General features: G+C 42.8%; 1 protein-coding gene across 1 annotated transcript; it reads left to right on the top strand.

Moving 5' to 3' along the window:
• Positions 1-212: 212 nt before the first annotated feature.
• LOC138955792 (perlwapin-like protein) lies at positions 213-3,912 on the top strand (the record flags this gene model as incomplete). Its single annotated transcript, XM_070327323.1, is given in 3 exon segments — positions 213-314; positions 1,357-1,431; positions 3,638-3,912. Coding segments are annotated over 3 exon segments (332 nt in total), but the record flags the coding sequence as incomplete, so codon positions are not given.
• Positions 3,913-24,120: the final 20,208 nt, after the last annotated feature.

The raw sequence follows: 24,120 nt of genomic DNA, 5'->3' as shown, positions 1-24,120 counted from the left end.
GGTGTATTTATAGATTAGGAAATCCATGTAATTGTTGGCGTTTTATTTTAGGAAATACGTGAATTTCCCAACTCTTTTAGGATATTCATGTTTTTCCTAAGCTGTTTAGGAAAAACATGTATTTCCTAAATGAATCAAGAAATACGCGAATTTCCTAGCTTCACGGATTGCCTGTAACATATATATGTGGATGACGCTGGTAATGTCTGCAGCAGGAGAGAGGGCGGGGACCTGTCCTGCCTCATCCGGAATGGCGGGTATCTGTGTGTTTGACCCCAACGTCAACTGTCTGAGGGACACAGAATGTGCACAGGGTAAGACCACTGACGCAGATAACTCTGAATTAATGATATACGATACCTATACACGGCGGTGAACTTACAACTATTTACACCCCCGGTATAGGGGTGTGTATAGGATTCGCTCCATGTGTTTGTTTGTTTGTGTTCGCATATAGATCTCAAGAATGAACGGACCGATCGTCACCAAACTTGGTGAACAGGTTCTATACATTCCTGAGACGGTCCTTACAAAAATTGGACCAGTCAAACACACGGTTAGGGAGTTATTGGTGGATTAAGATTAAGATTAGGATTCGCTCCATGTGTTTGTTTGTTTGTTTGTGTTCGCATATAGATCTCAAGAATGAACGGACCGATCGTCACCAAACTTGGTGAACAGGTTCTATACATTCCTGAGACGGTCCTTACAAAAATTGGACCAGTCAAACACACGGTTAGGGAGTTATTGGTGGATTAAGATTCTACAAGGACTTATAGAGGGAGATATTAATGGTCAAAGGGAAATAACCTTCTCAGTTGGTGGCAGTGAGAATGGTTATTTCCCTTTGACCAACGGGGGTGTTTTTCCTACCTCGGAGGAATTTCTTGTTTTGTTTTGTTTTGCGAATAAGTTTGATTTTGAGCTTGGTAGTTGTTCTCTCCTTTAGAAATCGTCAGGCCAAATTAGAGCGAATTAGCCTTGATAGACATTCAGCAAAAAAATTAAATTCACAACTGGTCCATATTAGGAGCCCGGGCGCAAACATACTGGCAGATTCATGTGCAGAATGTGAATGTGTGTGTGTGCGTGTGTGTGCGTGCGCGCGTGCGTGTGTGTGTGTGTGTGTGTGTGTGTGTGTGTGTGTGTGTGTGTGCGTGTGTGTGTGTGCGCGTATGTGCGTGATCGCGTGCGTGAGTACGTGCGTGAGTGTTCGAATTAACAGGGCAGCATTTTGCGGATACTGCATAATTCATCAGAGCCTAAACTAACTTCTGTGTGCATGACTTTGCCTCCAAATAAAATGTAGTTTATGTGTTTCGTGTATTCTGTGACAATACTGCTACATCTACACAGGTGAGAAGTGCTGTTCAGAGGGCTGTGGCAAGGTGTGCAAAAAGGCTGTGGCGGCAACTCCCACTGTTCATGCAGGTAACATCTACCCCTTTAAGAGCGCACACACATACACGCACACACACGTGCGCATACATGGATGCCGGCATACGACTATACGTACGTTCCGGACTCATACACGTATAAGCACGCACGCACGCTTGCACTCAAGCACACACAAGTGCGCACACACACACACACACGCACCTACGCTCGCACGCACACACACACTCTCGCACGCCCGCTTGCACACACACGCTTGCAGACACACAAGCACGCATCGACGCACGCACAATCGCAAAGTCTTCTCACAGAACATTCAGTGCCAAAGTCTCGTGCAGCGAACTTTGTGAAGTCGACTTCACCCAATTAATATTACGCTTGAATTATATATATCCTTCGTCTTACGTCATATGCTTTACATCTTACGTCTTATGAAACGAATTATTCCCAGGATCCTGCCCCGCCCCTACAAACCAGTTTGGAATCTGCATGTTGCTGCCAAATTCTGTTTTGTATTCTGTGAAAAATTCAGAATATTGTTCCTAGCTGTAGCCTTATCTCCCTTCGTCTTATCTCAGGAACATGCGTTGTTACTGCCAAATTCTTTTATTTTGGTGGTATTTTATGAACAATTCTGAATATTGTTCCTGAAGCCCAATGTACACTACATTGGGGTGTGCACGTTAAAGATCCCACGATTGACAAAATTGTATAGGCATAGATAAAAATGTCCACCCAAATGCCCGTGTGACTTGGAATAATAGGCCGTGAAAAGTAGGATATGCGCCGAAATGGCTGCGATCTGCTGGCCGATGTGAATGCGTGATGTATTGTGTAAAAAATTCCATCTCACAGGGCATAAATAAATCCCTGCGCCTTGAATATGTGCGCGATATAAATTGCATAAAATAAAAATAAAATAAATAAATCCCTGCGCTTAGAACTGTACCCACAGAATACGCGCGATATAAGCCTCATATTGATTGATTGATTGATGCCTTACGTTCTTCCGTCTTATCACGAGAACATGCGTTTTGCTTTCAAAAACGTTTCAAATGTCAAAATCTTTGTTTGTATAATGTGGAACATTCAGACGTTTGTTCCTGTGGCGTTATGTCCTTACGCCTAATCACAGGAACCTGCCCGCCCCTACGAACGAGTTTGGAATCTACGTGTTGCTGCCAAATTATTTGTTGTATTATGTGGAGCATTGTTTCCAGCCTTATGTACTTAGGATTCTGTGAAACATTCAGAGTATCGTTTCCTAGTTTTATGTCCTTACGTGATATGACAGGAACCTGCCCCACCCCTACTATCGAGTTTGTAATCTGCATGTTGCTGCCAAATTCTTTGTTGTTGTATTCTGTGAAAACATCAGAATATTGTTCCTGTAGCCTTATGCTCTTACGTCTTATAAAAGGAACATGCCCCGCTCCTTCTAATCAGTTTGGAATCTGCGTGTTGCTGCCAAATTAGTTGTCTTATCATGTGTAACATTGTTCCTAGCTTTATGTCCTTACGTGTTATCACAGGAACCTGCACCGCCCATTCTAGCGAGTTTGGGAACTTCATGTTGCTGCAAACATTGTTTTGTATTCTTTGAAAAATTCGGAATATTGGTCTTGCAGCCTTAATAAGGCCTTCATCAATTGAGTTTGAAGTTAATTTTGCTAAGACTTTGCAAAGACTTTTTGTTGTTGTTGTGGCGAACATTGAGTGCCAGTGAGGCAATTAATATCAGGCTTCACAGGGCCGGATCAAATGAGTTGTAAGGGGGGGGGGGGGGGGTTCCTCCTTTTTTTGGGGGGGCAAATCAGCGAAGTGGCGAAGCCACAAGCGCGCGCCTGCTAAGCAGGCGCGCGAACTAAGGGGGTCCGGGGGCATGCTCCCCCGGAAAATTTTTGAAAAACGGTTAAAATCTGTGCAATCTGGTGCATTCTGGGCCTTGTTTTGAGGGTTAAGGCCTGTCAGTGTGAGTTGGTGGGGGGGGGGGGGGGTACCTTTTTCTCATCGGATTTCACATTGAATAAAATTTGTTAGAGACACACAAAATTTATTTAAAAAAAAACAAAACAAAAAAACAACAACTCAAAGCAAGGTACATGCTTTTTTCCAGGGGTGGGGTTCCGGAACCCCTGGAACCCCCCCCCCCCCCCCCCCCTGGGTCCGGCCCTGCTTCGTGTCCTTCGTCTTACGTCTTTATGCTTCGTATCTTACGTCGAATGAAATGAATTTATGACAGGAACTTGCCCCGCCCCGACCAGCGAGTTCGGGATCTGCATATTGCTGCCCAACGCGTGTGGCGGAGACGTGCAGTGCGCTCAGGACGAGAAGTGCTGTCCCGAGGGATGCAACATGGTCTGCAAGAAGGCCATCCACCACAGCATCGTCGGATAGGATGCACATACAGTAGGCACCCTCCCTCCCCCCTTATTAAGACTCCCCTCCCCCCTCCCCCCGGATTCAAGACTTTCTTCCCTCTTAAGACCTTACTTTAAAAAAAATTGTTTTTAAATTTTCTGTTCACAACCCACCCCACCCCCCCCCCCCCCACCCCACCCCCGAATGAAGACCTTCGACCACAGACTGATTTTCTTTTCAGACCTAGCTTACTCTTTTCAGAAAGAAAGCCAACCACCATATCATCGTCGGAAAGGAAGCAAATACGGGGGAACCCCTTTTTAGTATATAGGGGAACCTTGCCTATTATTTGTTAGAACGTGTCCATGCATACATAATTATTTTGCTTCTTATCGTTCTATATGTGTTTTATGTGTGTGTGTGTGTTAATTAAACGATTGTATGCAGTAACAGTAAATAAAACATGCATAAACCAAGACCTCGCGATTTAAGACTTTCTTCCTTTTAAACCTTACTTTTTCAGATTTTCTAATCACTACATTATGTAAAATGACCTCAATTTTTTAGACTTCTGCCTTCTTAAGATCTCACTTTCTTTGGGTCCTGAATTGGCCTATATGGTCCGCTGGACCCAAAAAGCAACAATTAACTAACTTTATTCCCCCCTCTGCTTCTTTCTCTCTGTAAACTTGTAGGGCTAGTTATTTTTCGGTAACTTACCCAACAACCAAAATCACTTACCCAACAACGGGCCTGAATCCTCGATAGCTCATGGGTAGAGACTGTACACATTGTGGATCTACTTTTTGCGACTCAAAAGTTCAGAACACTCTAATGTACAAAATATACATTTCTGGAGCAAACAATACAACCATACCGCATTCAAACCAGCAACTACAGGCTTGAACACATGAATCTCAATATAAAATCCATGAGTTTGGTTGTTTTCTGAATTCAGATCTGCCGTGCACAATCGTTTATCGCTAGCAAAATTCCAAGGAAAAGGAACTCACATACTTTGTCTAGCGACACGAGTAGTTCCCCTTCCAGATTTCGGCTGCATCGACAAGACTGCAATCCGACGGTCAGTTTTCAACAATATTTCATTTTATAAACAGATCACACGCAATCAATTGCAAACATTTAATCAACTTAAAGCACATGCAGCGGTTTCATACACTATTTTGCCCCAGAAAACTGAACTTCATACAGTTTTTAACGTTGGAACACGGGTGTAAAACTTAGTCTGCTAGTCACATTCGAGGAAAGAACATTTCCTGAGCGATACCAAAACATGAACAGAACACACACTTTCTGCCTTTACCGCCACAGAAGAATGATAACAAAACTGTGTACTTGATTTTAGTTCAAAACATGGAAACTGACAAGAAGTGTTAACAGAATTGAATGATTTGCACGGAACTATACAACCGCGCATTAATCGATCGCCTGCGCAGGTAGACTGGTTGGGTGAATATGATTCGATCAAACTTTCGCACAAAAACTCCTCTTTTCTTTGAATAACTGAAGAAAGGAGGAATAAAGAGGTTACATACCTCGTCTCAGTGATTATCAAAAATAATGGTCTCCGTTCGCGGTCATGAAAAAGCTCGCTGAAGCTCGCATTTTTCATGATCCGCTAACTTCGACCATTATTTTTGATAATCACTGAGACTCGGCATGTAACCTCTACATCTCACTTTCTTAGATTTATCGAGGTCCTGAAAGACGGATTCCACTGTTGTTGGTTGATTTGGGACATAATGTTATGTATTGAGTAGCCTGTGGTATGTACAGTTTGACCTTGACTTTCTAAAACGGAATGAAATTCAAATTAAGGTACCATTAAAGGAACCGGCACGGTTGGCCTAGTGGTAAGGCGTCCGCCCCGTGATCGGGAGGTCGTGGGTTCGAACCTAATACTTTAAAATTGGCAATCTAGTGGCTGCTCCGCCTGGCGTCTGGCATTATGGGGTTAGTGCCAGGACTGGTTGGTCCGGTGTCAGAATAATGTGACTGGGTGAGACATGAAGCCTGTGCTGCGTCTTCTGTCTTGTGTGTGGCGCACGTAAAATGTCAAGGCAGCACCGCCCTGATATGGCCCTTCGTGGTCGGCTGGGCGTTAAACAAACAAACAAACAAACCATTAAAGGCATGAAAAGATTCATACTTGCATGAATAAATCCATAAAACAAAGAGACTGCCAATGTTCCAAAATTCAGAATAAAAAAACAAGAAAGGTAAGTTGTTGGAACGTTTGTTATTGACAAAACAATACGTCACAGTCACAAATATATCGACGCACCGATCTTTAACGTGCACAAACAAAGAATTAGTAACAACACTTAGCTTCACTTAGATTGACGGAATGTTCGGCCGTAGGAAGTCACAAGCGAAGCAAGAACATTCCGTCAAGCTAAGTGTTGTTATGGTCGAAATTCGCGGTCGTGAAAAAGCTCGTTGAAACTCGCATTTTTCATGATCCGCTAACTTCGACCATTATCTATATATATATACGACTAGTGTCTGTCTGTCTGTCTGTCTGTCTGTTCGCGATGCACGGCCAAAGTTCTCGGTGGATCTTTTTCAAATTTGGACACCGTATTCAGCTACACCCCGGACACAACCTCATCGATGAGATATTTCAACACGTGCTCTCAGCGCGCAGCGCTGTGCGCGCTGAACCGATTTTTTTTTTGTGGTCGGGATCCACTACCAGTAACTCTTCCTTATCTTCTCCTGTGTTTTCAGCCGCGATTATCTCCCTTCCTCCGTGTGGCGTCAATCCATATTCCCGTTACTACGTTACTATTTTTAGAAGGTCACTGCACGTTACTATTTTTAGAAGGTGTCCAGTGTTTTGCGCGTTTATCTCCGTTCCTTCGTGCGCCGGCGAAGCCGGCGTACACCCGGCAAAGCCGGGTCCCAGGCGCAGCCTGGTATTCGGCTCTACTTCTTCCCGGCGAAGCCGGTACCCGGCGAAGCGGGTAATCATCTAGTTTCTAATATGTACTGAGACTCGGCATGTAACCTCTACGTAGTATCAAGCAGGTTTTTGTTTCAAGTTTGGTTTTCATCTCTACTTTTTGGCTTTGGAGAATTTTCTCATTGGGCTTTTATCTCTTGGGATAGCGTCCAGCAACAGAGTCGCGCTACGCTGCCTCTGTTGATGTCGCCGCCATGACGCTAGTGGGCATGCAACGTTTAAGCTGAGACCAAAGAAGTGGATTTTCTTTCAAGTCTAATTCGTTCTGTGCATTTGAACCAATCATTTCCTTTGAATTGGTATTTTTATTAATATACATTTTGTATGATAACGCACGCACGCACGCACGCACGCACCGTGGCACACACACACACACACACACACACACACACACACACACACATACACATACATGTACACACACATACATACACACACATACACACACACACGCACAAATACACACATACACACACACACACGCACAAGTACACACACACACACACACACACACGCACGCACGCCCGCACACACATACACACACACTCACACACATACACACACATACACACACACACAGACACCCGCACGCACACACACACACATACACACACACACACACACAGACCCCCTCCCCCCCCCACACACACACAGACCCCCCTCCCCCCCCCACACACACACGTCAAAGGCGAAACAACAAACAAGTAGGAGTTAAGGGCTGTTGTTGTGTGTTTATTTGGTGTTTAACGTCGTTTTCAACCACGAAGGTTATATCGCGACGGGGGAAGGGGGAAGATGGGATAGAGCCACTTGTCAATTGTTTCTTGTTCACAAAAGCACCAATCAATAATTTGCTCCAGGGGCTTGCAACGTAGTACAATATATTACCTTACTGGGAGAATGCCAGTTTCCAGTACAAAGGACTTCACATTTCTTACATACTGCTTGACTAAAATCTTTACAAACGGTAAAAGGAGAAACAGAATCCGTTAGGCGCCTCTTACGACATGCTGGGGAGCATCGGGTAAATTCTCCCCCCTAACCCGCGGGGGGGGGGGGGGGTAAGTTAAGGGCTAGGGAAGGGGGTTGTGTAGGAGCTAGGGAAGGGGTGGGAGGGAGGGAGGGGGTAGAAGGTAGTTGGGGATAGGAGGGTAGGAGGAAGGGGGTAGGAAGTTTGGGCTTGGGAAGGGGCTAGGGAGGGGGAGGTAGGAACTAAGGGGGATAGGAAGTAAGGGGGAGGGGGTATGAGGTAGGGCCTAAGGGAGCGCGGAAAAGGTACACTTAACACAACAAAAATCATTACAAAGTAAAATCTTGAATTTTGACTTTGACAAACTTCACGTAAAGAGAGGGCACTATAGAACATGTTCACGTATTTGATAGAGAAAGGGTATCTGCAGTTGGCAGCTATGTCCACACAAAAACAATTCACGCATTCTAGCAAATTGTGTGCAAGCATTTACCTTCGTTCCACGAGTGTCAGCGGGTGATAGGCATTCAACCGGGCGTACACCTTCCTCAGTGACCAGCGTGTAGTTGCCTCCCTTTGAGGCTAAAGCAGGAAATGTATCATATTAAAAAAATAAAAATAAAATAAAAGGTCGAAACAAAAGACCTCAGACAGAGTTGGGGGACTTTAACGCTCCTCGGCTTTAGCTTGTTTTCAGATAATTATATTTATCCTACATACGTGAGAGAGACACTCGTGAGATAATAATCGTTCAAATCACACGTGTGTATATCATGTAAATGAGGTCATGTCAAGCAAGTCTGGCAGGGACCTGTTTTTCCACCGCTTATGATGCCAAAGTCACCGAGACAAACGTCATTATAGAAAATAAAATAGCGCTCGCTAATTACCTTCGATGAATTTTTAGAACTAATACGTCACGTCACACTTTCAGAGTGACTATTTTTTTTTATTTTGAGGTAATAGATTGCACGAGGCTTTAGAAGAGATCGAGGTTCCAAAACAAGCATCTTCAAGTTAGCTGCCTCGACTGCAGGACATTTCCAGTAAAATACACGTAAGTACAGTATGTAGGATAAACAGAATACTACATGGCTTGCTGTGTCGTACCAGATTTACACTCGTTGCTTTTTCAAATAGTGAACAGCTCGCTTTCGCTCGCAGTTCAATATTTAAAAAAAAACTAAAAAAACTCGTGTAAATCTGGTACGACACAGCAAGCCATGTAGTATTCTCTCTCTATATCTGCTGGACCTAGTGTATGAGTCTATGAGAGGGAAGGGGTTGCATGGATCCAGCTCTGTAAAGAGTGCGCCTGCATAATTATGTGCTAACGGTTCTAGTGTCTTTGAAATAGATTTACTTAGCTTTGGAAATATATTTGCACTTTATCTCAAGGGCGGATCAGTTGCTTTGTAAGAGGGGGGTGCACTTTGAATCGAAAGTGAATGTGATGGGCGCGAAGCGCCCGAATTTGCTAGGGGGGTCCGGGGGCATGCCCCCCCGGAAACATTTTTGGCTCAAAGAAGCAAAATTGTGCCATCTGAACTTAGAAATGGTCATAGAATCAGCTTTCCAATTTTTATTTTTATTTTTCTTTGCTTGAGGGGGGGTGCACCTGCACCCTGTGCACCCCCCCCCTCGTCCGCCCCTGTATCTTAATACTAGTGAAGCAGTTGTACATTGTACATATACATGAAAGGCGAGACAAGGCTTCTATATAAAAAAGAGCCCCCCCCCCCCCCTTGCGCCTAGATCCAGCCCTGAAAAGGGTGCGTCCGCATATGTGCTAACATGTCTAGTGTCTTTGGACATACTTTAAATTGTAAAGTTCTCTGCAAACAATGGAGCGATACAAAAAGTAAATACATGTCAGCAAAGCTCAATGCATCCTGTGCGTTCTGTTGAAAACAGAAATGAGATCGGATAAGATTTAACAAAGTTATGACTGTTTGAACACGCACTCCCCAAAAACAGAAGTCACACAATTGGATAACAAAAAGTTCTACAAAACTGGCTTAACTGACTTAACTGATAATTGCAAGTCGTTCATTCTTTCTGTGTGTGTGTGCTCCAACATCTCCTGATTTGTTTGCTATGCTAATCAATGACGTACGTTCACAAATGACTTTGTAATTGACTTTGTAATTGGGAAGCCGTTTTCAATGAAAAAAGACATCGTTGACGACAAACACGAAAATGTCTGTTTTTTTCTGAATATTTTCACTTATCTGGCATTTTCTCCATTATTGTCGGAACGATTGAAATGAAATTCACAAATGATGTGCACAAGGATTTTTGTTATTCAACTCAGTTGAAAAAATCTCAAAATATGTTGTCCCGTGACGTCACCAACCGCTTACATGTACGTTATAAGGTGACAGCACTGTGACCGAACCATGTCCAGTTGAAATTTGAAAATCGGATTTTCCTTTTTCTCATTGATTTATCATTATTCTCTCCAAATTTTGATGCAAAACATGCCTATTTCACAAAGCTATGGGGGTGGAAGGAAATATTTCTAATTTCACGAATATTCAACCTGCTAAGATCTTGGTCAAATTTGCGTTCTTGTCAGGGATCCAGGCTACTGAACACGTGCAGGGAATTTCAAGAAGTCTTGGTTTAGGTTTCTTTAGTTACGAGTACCCAAGACTAAACAACTGAAGGGGGGGGGGGGGGGGGCGATATTATCCATTCGTATTGAAGAATGGAATGTCCAGTTTATTAATGTGTCTGTCTGATTGTTTGTCTGTCTGTCCCAACTTAAAAGGCTTATTTCTCAGAAACTACTGGATGGATTTTGTTAAGACTTGGCACACCATGGAAGTTAGGTCCGATTGATTATATCAAATATTCGAAACTGTTAGGTAACAAGAAACCGTTAAAACCGGTTATTTGTTAGTTTTGAAGCTAGGAAGACAAACTTTATTGGAAACGTGCAGTTTGGCATGCTGATCAGGAATATGTATACATGTAAGGGTTTACTTAACATTTTGACAGTTAAAACTGCCACTGGCGGACAATTGCCATGGCTGCCCACAAATGATGACTTGACTTGACTTGACTTGAGAGAGAGAGAGAATTCGAACTCGAACATTTTAATGGATGAAAGCATGAAAGAGAGAGAGAGAGAGAGAGAGAGAGAGAGAGAGAGAGAGAGAGAGAGAGAGAGAGAGAGAGAGAGAGAGAGAGAGAGAGAGAGAGAGAGAGAGAGAGAATTTTATTACACTTCTGGCATCCATTCACTCCACAATTTAGTTCATACAGGTTAACTGGACGATAAACAACGAGAAATAAATAAAATAAATTCATTTCTTCTTTACAATGAAACCAGTTTAACCATCAACATTACAAGTCAACCCCAACCATAACCCAATGCGGTGAAATTTGTTGTTTATAAATTAATTGATAACTAACCCGATTAGAGCATTTCAAAAATATCATAGAAAGAAGATGAAACGAACAATGTTCAATTCTTGTAAAAGTAACACTCCGGTATTGTACGTATCATTTAACTAACAAACTACACTCACAAACACATACAATAATAATCACTTGAATCACATATGGTCAAGGAAATTGAATAACAAAACGATTGCGCCAGCAAAGAAGCACAATGCAGTAAATCAACGCCAATTATCTTCAATGCCAGCTGATAACTCTGTTATGAACAAGGAACATTCAATCTTGATTAATATCTGGTGTGTCCACCCCGTGCGGCTCTGACGGCGATACATCGGTGTCGCATGGAACGGACCAGACGTTGGAAGAAGGCTTGTGGGATGGCTCTCCAGGCTCTGATGAGGGCGGCCTCAAGCTGGCGCACGTTCGTCGGCCTTTGCTGAGGTGGCAAGGCCCGGATCATACGGTCGAGAGCATCCCATGCGTGCTCTATCGGGTTGAGATCTGGGCTGATCGCTGGCCAAGGGTTGACGAACGCGATGTTGTTGTTCGCAAGCGCCACCTGCGTCACTCGAGCCCGGTGAGCCGGGGCGTTGTCCTGTTGGAGAGTGAGATTTTGCTGTTGGATGAGTGGAAATGCATGGGGTGTCAGGATGTTGTTGATGTAATTCTGGGCATTTAGGTTTCCTCTCACAATTACCAGATCGGTGCGTTGGGTGGCTGTAATGCCGGCCCAAGCCATCACGCTTCCATGTCCATATTGCGCCGCTTGTTGCACACAACATTGGGCGTAACGCTCGCCTGCTCGCCTGTAGACCATTTGCCGGCCATCATGTCTTTGGACATGGAAACGTGACTCGTCGGTGAAAAGAATCTGCCCCCATTGCCCGCGATTCAGTCTAACATGTTGGCGGACCCACTGAAGTCGGTTTTGTCGGTGTCGCGGCAAAAGCTCTGGCTTCTTCGCTGGTTTCCTTGGTGTTAGCCCTGTCGCTTTCAAGCGTCGCCGTACAGTGCGGTCGCTGCATTGTACGTGGGCTTGCGATCCGATGGCCCGAGCCGTGGAGTGGCGCTCTCTGACCGCGACCAACACCAGGCGACGGTCTTGGGCCGCTGTCGTGACTTTCGGTCGGCCAGACCGTGGTCGGTCTGCCACCGACTGTGTGATGTTAAACTTTCGCAATATATTCGCAACTGTGTGTCTGTGCACATTGAATGTTCTGGCCACTTCGGCCTCAGTTGACCCTGCCTGTACGTGGCCAAGGATTCTATTTCTAACATCTTCTGGCACTCGTGGCATCTTTTCAGGTGAAGACAGGTGAGAACAGATTAACACAGATGAAAACAGTCTTTCAGATCTCGGAAAATACGAAGAGTGGATGACGACAAAACTTTCCGTGATGTAATTATTTTATGACGTCATGTTAGGGTTTGTGTTACCGCGACACAAGAGCGGTTCCCGGACTGTCAAAATATGGCTTCAAAAGGCAGATTTGCATCAAGGCACACCGGCTTTCATTTCCCTACAGATTCTCTCTTTCTGAATATATCGCTTTTATTTTTTCTACACATTATGCCACTGCTATCTGCTATAATTCCAGTCTGTGTCCTACTTCAATGTTCTTCTGCTGTTTACACAATGCTTCCATATGTGTGTACAACTTGTAACGGTTTCTGTGGAGTTGAGACTTACATTTAAAACAAAACAACTGTATCCACAGGTTGAGCCTTGAGTTTTGCACATGTCCTTAAAGTTGTGTATAATTCTGCATTGAAATGAGGAAGAAAATGAGATACAAGTGAAAATATTTCAGAAAAAACAGGAATTTTCGTGTTTGTCGTCAACGATGTCTTTTTTCATTGAAAACGGCTTCCCAATTACAAAGTCAATTACAAAGTCATTTGTGAACGTACGTCATTGATTAGCATAGCAAACAAATCAGGAGATGTTGGAGCACACACACACAGAAAGAATGAACGACTTGCAATTATCAGTTAAGTCAGTTCAGCCAGTTTTGTAGAACTTTTTGTTATCCAATTGTGTGACTTCTGTTTTTGCACTTTATCTTAATACTAGTGAAGCAGGTGTACTTTCTACACGTACAGTACAACAAGGCAAGGCATTGAGAAAATGCTTCGCAGAGAGTAAGAGCCGTCGAAATTGCAGACGACGTTATTGTGAATAATGGATGAGACAACTCTGCCCCGCACGACAGTGTCAATACACTCTACGCGATTACCGTTCTTGGTTTGCCTTCATCTGCGTTTCTCTCGCCAGGGGGTGTTAGTAGGTGCGCTGTATTATTACGAGGGTTCACAAACGCGGCTATTTGATGAATGTTTGCTTAGTTACTGGTGGGAGATTGGATGGGAGTCGGGGAGGGTTGGTGAGAAAGAGTGATTGTGGTTGTGGTGGTGGTGGTGGTGGTTTTGATGTGCGCAAGCGCGCGTGTATGTGTGTTTGGGTGTGTGTTAGAGAGAGAGAGAGAGACTCGGAGAGAGAGACTCGGAGAGAGAGACTCGGAGAGAGAGAGAGAGAGAGGGGGAGAGAGAGAGAGAGAGAGAGAGAGTGAGAGAGAGAGAGAAAGAGATGAGAGAGACTGAAAGAGAGAGAGAGAGAGAGAGAGAGAGAGAGAGAGAGAGAGAGAGAGAGAGAGAGAGAGAGAGAGAGAGAGAGAGAGAGAGAGAGAGAGAGAGAGAGAGAGAGAGAGAGAGATTTTTTCTTCAGCAAATACATAAGACTTGAAAGTAAGTCGGCTTGCTAAAATAACAAGAAGCAGAAAGATACAACGGCGAAATGCAGAGATATTGTGTTGATTGATTTAGGACAAAACGTGAAAGAACAAATGCACAAAAAAAATAAAAAAAACGGAAACAAAATCGGAAACTGCTTACTATTTTTCTGCGTAACATTCAACAAGGAAATGTGACTACTTTCAAAGACAGACTCTCCATACCTACCTTTCAAACTCCCCCCTCCCCATTTTCGCCCCCCTCTCCCATCTGTCTCTCCCTGTCTCCCTTTTTTGTTCAGTCGCAAACTCGGTCTTCTTCTACTACGTCCCCCACTTTCCCTCACCGTTTCTACTTCGTGTATATGTCTCTCTCCCACTCTCTCACCATCAAAGCTGTTTTGAATGTCCTGCTGACCTATTTCGCCAATTAATTTGTCCCTCTCTCATCCGTATCCGATCAATTATTCTCCCTTCATCCCCTTCCTCCACTTCCGCCCGCCATAGTCAACGACGACGACGAAAACACTACCATCAGCGGCAGCTGCGACAGCAGTCCCGCGCTGTCAGACACACACTCACATAGCCATCAGATCTAGACGCACAGGGCTGGCTTCGCACCGTACCATACAAGCCGCGTGCACTGGTTTACCCAAAGACAGGAGTTTCACATCAGGCAAGCTCTGGCACTGAGCGGGACACACGTTGTTGATAGCGATTTCTGCTACAGAATCAGCCACTGTCGTAGAACTTCGGGAGAGAGAGCGCTGAGCCAGAGCTAAGATCGACTCTCTTAGATTTTCTTAGCGACAGAGAACTGTGTTTTTCAGTTTTTGCAAGACACAAGATCAAGAACTTCAACGACATCAAAAACAGCAACAACAGCAGTAGTATCAAAACGGACGACGACAACAACAACAACAACAACAACAACAACAACAACAACAACAACAACAACGTACAAAGGAAAAATGTGCTGATCTCTTTTGACTCCAAGAGGACAAGATTTTGAAAAACACAGAAGAAAATACAGAAAAAGAATTGTCTGGCCAGTGAGTTCCTAGCAAGCGGAAATAGACATAGGTCAAAAGCAAGAGGATCTTTTTCAAACTGACGAGCGGGAACACAATTAAATAAGGTCAGTGGTTACCCCTCTCTATCTCTCTCTCTCTCTCTCTCTCTCTCTCTCTCTCTCTCTCTCTCTCTCTCTCTCTCTCTCTCTCTCTCTCTCTCTCTCTCTCTCTCTCTCTCTCTTTCATACTCGCTCTCTCTCTCTCTATTTCTTTCACTCTCCCTTACTGTGTGTGTGTGTGTGTGTGTGTGTGTGTGTGTGTGAGTGTGTGTGTGTGTGTGTGTGAGTGTGTGTGTGTGTGAGTGTGTGTGTGTGTGTGTGTGTGTGTGTGAGTGTGTGTGTGTGTGTGTGTGTGTGTGAGTGTGTGTGTGTGTGTGTGTGTGTGTGAGTGGGGGTGTGTGTGAGTGTGTGTGTGTGTGTGTGTGTGTGTGTGAGTGTGTGTGTGTGTGTATGTGTGTGTGTGGTGTGTATGTGTGTGTGTATGTGTGTGTGTGTTTGTGTGTTGGAGGGGATGTGGGGACGTCTGTCTGTCTGTCTGTCTGTCTGTCTTAGTGTGAATATTATCCTTAAATAAAGCATTGATAGGTGCAGCACTCTGAATTTTTAAGCAGCACTCTAAAGCGTGAGTTTGAATCGGTGGCAATTTAGCGATATTTCTTAGTTGCTCGTGGGTCCAGATATTGCCCTTCCCCTCTTGGCCAACCACGTGACCCCAGCTCAAGTGAAGTTGGCCTCAGACGCATCCATAGAAGGAACACGCTTTCGTCACTTTTTGTAGCGTCATGAGTGCATGATTGCCTCATGCCATTTCATTTGTGATGCAATCCTGGATCTGTCAATCAATTTCAAGGAGGGTAATAGGGTATGTGTAACATATTTGCAAAGCTATAAGAAAGATTGTATAACAGAAATGGTCACGTGTGCTTGTGTGTGCTTGTGTGTGCTTGTGTGTGTGTGTGTGCGTGTGTGTGTGTGTGTGTGTGTGTGTGTGTGCGTGCGGCTAGTGTACGTGTGAATGTGCGTGTGGTTGCGTGCGTGCTCGCGTGCGTTCGTGCATGCTTGCGTGCGTGTGTGTGTGTGTGTGTGTGTGTGTGTGTGTGTGTGTGTGTGTGTGTGTGTCACGTGCGCTGTTTACCGGGCATCAATAATAATTCTGCAGAGAAAGTGACTATTACCAGGTCACGACACTTGCTTGATTGACACTTGTTACTGGAGTGAATAGGTCCATTGCCTAATGACCTTCCATCCCCAGTTATAGCGGCTAGTCTCAAGAGTCGTCAATGGTGTGTATGGACATTCCAGTCTCATCGGCAGTGTCAGTCAAACAGTTCTTGTAGGCTATCACAGCTGCCGATCCGTAGCATTTTACACTATATACAGTGGAACCCCTTTTTAAGACCTTTGAGAAAATCATGTCTTTACTGGGAGGGAGTCTCACATTGAGGTAAATGTACACAGGTCTTAAACAAGTCGCGCAAGGCGAAATAACAACATTTAGTCAAGCTGTCGAACTCACAGAATGAAACTGAACGCACTGCTTTTTTCACCAAGACCACATTCTCAAAGTTTTGTCAGTCCAGCGCTCGTGGCAAAGCCAAAGGCAGAGAAATCGACAAGCCATGCAGAATAGTGCGGTAGTGGTCGCGCTGAGCAGGATAACACGCTTTTCTGTATGTCTATTCTTTTTAGCTTACTGAGTTTGTTTTTAATCGAAACATATCATATCTATATTGTTTTGGAATCCCGGGACCTACAAGGAATAAGATAAAATTGTTTTTAAATCGATTTCGGAAAAAATAATTTTAATCATAATTTTCATATTTTTAATTTTCAGAGCTTGTTTGTAATCCAAATATAACATATGTATATGTTTTTGGAATAAAAAAAATCACGAAGAATAAGATGAAATTATTTTTGGATCGTTTAATAAAACAATAATTCTAATTACAAGTTTCCGATTTTTAATGACCAAACTCATTCATTAGTTTTTAAGCCACCAAGCTGAAATGCAATACCAATGTCCGGCCTTTGTCGAAGATTGCTTTTCCAAAATTTCAATCAATTTGATTGAAAAATGAGGGTGTGACAGTGCCGCCTCAACTTTTACAAAAAGCCGGATATGACGTCATCAAAGGTATTTATCGAAAAAAAAGAAGAAAAAAAGGGGATGTCATTCCCAGGAACTCTCATGTCAAATTTCATAAAGATCGGTCCTATAGTTTAGTCTATATCGCTTTACACACACACACGCACAGACACACACACACACACACACACACACACACACACACACACACACACACACACACATACACCACGACCCTCGTCTCGATTCCCCCTCTATGTTAAAACATTTAGTCAAAACTTGACTAAATGTAAAACTATGTTAAAACATTTAGTCAAAACTTGACTAAATGTAAAGAGGAGGTTTTTCGAGGGTGTGGGGGTGTGGAAGGGGTTTTAAAAGATGTTTTACACTGTACCATGCTCTCACAGACCATTTTCAATCCCACTTGGAATCACATTTTCAGAGGGAGAGAACGAGACTTGTTCTTTGCGCGTAGAACTGCTCAAAATGGAATCCGTAATGTATGAACTACCGCCGTGTTGTGTGTTATACTTCTGTCTGTACCATGCAGACGTTGGCCAGTTGAATTAGAATCATGAATGCGAAAAAAACAGGATTTGACCAGCTTCGGTAGTGTGTGGAACCGGAAGAATTGGCATAGTATTCGTCCACATTTTCTTTTGTAATCCATAGGACTCGACAGAAGAAACCACATGCATAATTATATTATACAGTGTCATACTCCTCAATTAAAAGAGAGGTGCGTGGCAATTACGGTTTGAGACACAGACAAAACAAACAACGGTAGAGAGAATGAAGTAACGAACGAGAAAACAAGAACATTAACAACCAGGCTTTATTTACAAAAAAATTAAAATAGAATCGTCATAACCTTACCTATAGAAAGAAAAACCCACTGACATTAATACTAACGAAAGCAAAAATACTAAATACAAAACAAAAATAAACTAGTACAACCTAGGCTTTCAACCATATACCCGAATGCCTTCTGAAACATTCGCAGTCCTGGCATTATTATATGAAGTCTTATATCGCGCGCGTATCTCCAGACTCGGACTCAAGGCGCAGGGATCTATTTATGCCGTGTGAGATGGAATTTTTTACACAATACATCACGCATTCACATCGACCAGCAGATCGCAGCCATTTCGGCGCATATCCTACTTTTCACGGTCTATTATTCCAAGTCACACGGGTATTTTGGTGGACATTTTTTTATCTATGCCTATACAGTTTTGCCAGGAAAGACCCTTTTGTCAATCGTGGGATCTTTAACGTGCACACCCCAATGTAGTGGCATGCACGTTCTCTTTGTGCTGTCTGAATCCCCAGATCTCCCTCTCACCCATTCCTCGAGTTCTGTAAGCTTCTGATTCTGCAAAACCTTCAGAGTCTTCAGATGCACCGTCTTTTGCATATTATAACAAAAGACTGGCTCCAAGCTTAAAGATGTCGTTTGGATTGCTTCGACTTCTTGCACGTAATACTGTTCTTTTTCGTTTATGGGCTGGAACTACCACGAATTTTTACGTGTATGTCCGGCCGTTCGTACCCCGCCATTTTGGCAGCCATACGCCGCTTTCTGGGGAACATGTAATACCATTATCGCTGTGTGAGATTTCAATGTATCCAGGATTCCCCAGCACTTCTCTTTTCTCTGGTTAAGCCGTTTTTGCTGGTTTGCCACACTCTGCACCAGAAGACGCTGGGTTTTTTCGACTCCTCTTGAGATGCTCGAGTACCAGAACGCTTCTTTTTCGCTCTCTTGGATTTGGGCTTCTTTCTTTCTTTGACGTCTTCCTTACATTACCCGTATCCTCTTCTGTGGCCTTTTCCATTTACATTGCATCCAGTTCTGTCACTTCTTGTCCTTCAATGGCGGCACATTTTTTGAAGTAGTCGAGGTTCGAACTCTGCTTAACTGAGCCGCCCACTTCAATTTCTCCTTCAAGTTTTCTGCGTCGTTTCTCTGGTTCCCAAAGTAGTCGAGGATACGAGTCGCTTGCCCATTCTTAACCCCCCCCCCCCCCCCCCCCGCCACACCTACACAAACCAACCCCCCCCCCTCCCAACACAAAAAGACACCCAAAAACGACAAAAAACATTACATAACATAACATAACATAGCAACAACAAAAACAACAACAACATAAACAGCGAAAACAGAGCGGCTTCTGCGTGTGACCCGAAAGAACAACAATACTCTATCCACACACACACACAGACACACACACAGACACAGACACACACACACACACACACACACACACACACACACACACACACGCACACACACACACACACACACACACACACACACACACACTACGCACACACACACACACACACACACACACGCACACACACACACACACACACACACACACATACACAAGTACAGATGCATCGCCTGGCAATAATGCTATGTCATGCTCAACAATATTGCTCTGTAGTGCATGCGTGCGTGCAAGTTGTGTGCTTTTCCTCTGCTTTGTATGTCATTTTCAAGATTTTAATTTTCTTCTTTCAATTGTGGTTCTTGGGAGGCAATGAATTCTAAAGATGACCTTAGTTCCGTGGCGGCATCCTGTCCCAGATTCTGCTATTGTTCCGAAAGTTTGAAAGGCGACTTAACTTCTGATGCGCCCAGCCCTAGTTTCTGCTGACGCTTTGTATAATACAGTGAAACCTGTGTTTCGGGACCCTCCATTATAAGACTCAATCAAAATGTTTACCTGACTTGACCAAACTTTTTCTTCATAGCATCTTCTCCACTCAAAGAGATCGGACACCGATTGACCAAAACAAAAAAAGAAGATTTATTTCACATTTTGCCTGTGATATTTTCAGAGTGTGTTGAAACAAGTGTGAACAAAATTAGAGAAATCAGTCGGACATACTGTGTGATACAGAATTTTGAATATGATGAAATGCCAAGAATCATATACACGAGGGTTGGGTAATTCAATGGGGTAGGCCTATCTGTCAAATCAATTACAATCACAGGACCTGTATTTTGGAAGTGGTGTTAATACCTGTTTTATGATTGTTGTAATGATGGTTTTCTGTTTTAACTTTTGTAACGTGTCTTACCAATATGTCTCGGGCGGGGATGTAGCTCAGTCGGTAGCGCGCTGGATTTGTATCCAGTTGGCCGCTGTCAGCGTGAGTTCGTCCCCACGTTCGGCGAGAGATTTATTTCTCAGAGTCAACTTTGTGTGCAGACTCTCCTCGGTGTCCGAACACCCCCGTGTGTACACGCAAGCACAAGACCAAGTGCGCACGAAAAACATCTTGTAATCCATGTCAGAGTTCGGTGGGTTATAGAAACACGAAAATACCCGGCATGCTTCCTCCGAAAGCGGCGTATGGCTGCCTAAATGGCGGGGTAAAAACGGTCATACACGTAAAAGCCGTGGGAGTTCCAGCCCATGAACGAACAAACAAAACCAACCTGTCTGGAAAGAGCGACATATCATGACGTTTTCGTAGGCTAAAATTAGATCAGTTTCTCGATTGGCATGACTATATTTCCTGGGACCGGCACGGTGGCATCGTGGTGAGGCGTCCGCCCTGTGATCGGGAGGTCGTGGGTTCGAACCCCGGCCGGGTCATACCTAAGACTTTAACATTGGCAATCTAGTGGCTGCTCCGCCTGGCGTCTGGCGTCTGGCCTTATGGGGTTAGTGCTGGGACTGGTTGGTCCGGTGTCAGAATAATGTGCTGCGACTTCTGTCTTGTGTGTGGCGCACGTAAAATGTCAAAGCAGCACCGCCCTGATATGGCCCTTCGTGGTCGGCTGGGCGTTAAACAAACAAACAAACAAACAAAATATTTCCTGGAGCATCCGAGCGGTTTGAACCAAAAATGACACAATTCCGAGCAGAGTCCTCATAATCCCATAAAAAAACACAATTAAAACAATGAACCGCGTCTTTTGTTTAACCGGCCTGTATATATTATATTATTAGAGGTCTTAAGGTAAAGGTACTGCTGTACCTTCTCTCATCAGCAGCTGTGTTGTGGTGGAAACAAGGGAATGATGAATATTTGATCACGCCACGTGATTGATGGAAGGCCTATCGGGCATTCTCTGCTTAGTACAGGCGCAAAGCCATTTCCTGGAGTACAGCCATTGAATACAATTTATGCAGCTCGAGGAAAAAAAAAAAATCCTAATTTTTCTCTTTCTTCTTTTTATCTTAAACAGATGAGGCAGAACCCTATTCAAAGATATGATAATATACAAAGGGAAGTAAGCGCTGTAAAAACATGGGAATGATGCATAATTATTTGATCACGCAATGTGATTGATTGATGGTCTATCGGGCATTCCCTGCTTTGTCCAGACGCAAAGCCATTTCCTGGAGTACAATTCTTACTTTCTCTCGTGGTTGTCCTCTAGGGAAAACTGTGGCTCGTGCTGTTTTCTTTTCTTTTGTTACGAAAAGTTTAGCAATTGCATACAATACATCGTCGTCGTCCTGGAGTTTTGGCGTAACTCAATTCTTGGCGTAACTCGATTCTTGGCGTAACTCGATTCTTGGCGTAACTCGATTCTTGGCGTAACTCGATTCTTGGTGATTGTAATGTTTTTGTGCTTTAGAATAGGTATATCATTCTCCTTGAAAAGTATTCTTTAAAATTCTATTTCTATCCACACCAGGAACAAACACTATTTCTTAAGAAACAAAAATCAGTTTTGGCTTTCTAAAAACAGTAACGCCAACAGTCAATGACGACGTCGAAGAAAAACAAATATTCTTTTATTGGTCGTTTATGACGCACAATGTAACAACAGAAATCAACTAAGGTAAGTGTATGTGACGTACGTTACTCAGGCAAGTTATTCATGTTTTTCGGACGATTGTACAGAAAGTATTGCAATTGAAAGCAAATAACGTCAATGTGTATAGACCGTTCCCTCGAGGGAAAAACTACTGTTCCTACTTCTTTCTGACAGCGAACAACAAGAAGAAGACTTATTTCTGTGAAATTATTTGTGTACGACTACTGTACTTATAATTCTCTGTATTTTTTTTCTTCTCGGAAAATGTAGCAATCGAAAGCAAACCCGCTCCAACGAAAGGACCACAAAGTCGCTGAGGCCGAACAGAGATAACAGCAATAAACCTGAGCCATGGCCAACATTTTAGATTTTTGCATTTTTGCATTTTTGCATTTTACCAACTGTGCTAATAAAAATGAGGTTTTATTGCACTGCAGTCGCGAAATAAGCACCATTTTAACCCCCAAATAGTTGTTTCTTTCTTCGCTTTTTGTACTTAAATTTTTTTTTCATTTGTTGTGATGCATATTGAAAAAAAGTTTCCAACTAATCATTATCAGTCACTTTCAGCATTAGAAGTTAAACTAAAAACCCTGTTGCTAGTTTTTTTCTGCAAATTTACTTCTGTTACCTTCACACCTGCTTTTCTCAAAATGGCCGCTTGAGTTTGAGCAAATTTTAAATCGCTATATTGCATCAATGCTAAACAATAGACACGTGTAGTAAAGACCACCTGAAAGCTGGTTATCTGCACTTTCAAGGGATACCAAAAAGTCCAAATGTCAAAACTGACACTTTGTTATCCTTTTGTGGGAGTGGGTAGAATATGTGACGTAACCCGCGGCAAACACTGTAGTTTTTACTTTTTTGATATTTTTTAATTTTTTTTTAAAGAAAGTATTAAAACTGAAAGCAAATAAGGTCAATGTATAGGACATTTGCTCGAGGCAGAATCTACTGTTACTACTTTTTTTTTTCTTTTACGCAAAGTATAACATTCGAAATCAAATATGGCTGATGTAGTGGACGTAACTCGAGGCAACACCGCAATTTTTTTATATTTTTTTCAACGGAAATAATTGCCAATGAAATCATATAAGTTTAAAAAGTATGCGACGTTGACTCCCGGCCAAAACTCCTGATTCTACTATTTTTGTTCTTTTTGTTTTACGAAAAGCACAGATATATGGCACCGTTCCCTCGAGCGTTTTGCTGTTACCAAGAATTGTACATACTTCCCAGACGGAGAGAACCATTGCATCGGGTTAAATTTCACGTAACACTATTGTAAAAAGCGATGAATTGAACTTATACATTCTATCAATTGGGTTGAAGTTGAGATAAAACATGGTAATAAGCGATGAATTTAACTTAAACATCCTATCAATTTGGTTGAAGCTGTGATAAAACGTGGTGAAAAGCGATGAATTGAACTTACACATTCTATCAATTGGGTTGACACTGAGATAAAACAGTGAAAAGCGATGAATTTAACTTAAACATTCTATCAGTTGGGTTGAAACTGAGATAAAACATGGTAATAAGCGATGAATTTAACTTAAACATCCTATCAATTTGGTTGAAGCTGTGATAAAACGTGGTGAAAAGCGATGAATTGAACTTACACATTCTATCAATTGGGTTGACACTGAGATAAAACATAGTGAAAAGCGATGAATTTAACTTAAACATTCTATCAGTTGGGTTGAAACTGAGATAAAACATGGTAATAAGCGATGAATTTAACTTAAACATTCTATCAATTGGGTTGAAACTGAAATAAAACATAGTGAAAAGCGATGAATTTAACTTAAACATTCTATCAATTGGGTTGACACTGAGATAAAACATAGTGAAAAGCGATGAATTTAACTTAAACATTCTATCAGTTGGGTTGAAACTGAGATAAAACATGGTAATAAGCGATGAATTTAACTTAAACATTCTATCAATTGGGTTGAAACTGAAATAAAACATAGTGAAAAGCGATGAATTTAACTTAAACATTCTATCAATTGGGTTGACACTGAGATAAAACATAGTGAAAAGCGATGAATTTAACTTAAACATTCTATCAATTGGGTTGAAACTGAGATAAAACATGGCTAAATGCGATGCATTTAACTTAATCATTCTATCCATTCCGTAAACTGTATTGTCATGTTTAAGAGACACAAGTAAACACGAACTGTCGACCAAGTGAGAACATATGTGGCACTGTTTTTTTGATTATTTTAAACTTCACCAAAAGCAGGCAGGCAAGAAGTGTATCCTTCATACGGGAGAGAGACCACTCATTACATAACAATATTGTTCAAACC

The sequence above is a fragment of the Littorina saxatilis genome, unplaced genomic scaffold (genome assembly GCF_037325665.1).
Source record: "Littorina saxatilis isolate snail1 unplaced genomic scaffold, US_GU_Lsax_2.0 scaffold_978, whole genome shotgun sequence".
Taxonomy (NCBI): Eukaryota; Metazoa; Mollusca; class Gastropoda; order Littorinimorpha; family Littorinidae; genus Littorina; species Littorina saxatilis.
The sequence above is the reverse complement of the archived record's forward strand: the minus strand, read 5'-3'. Positions and strand labels throughout refer to the sequence as shown.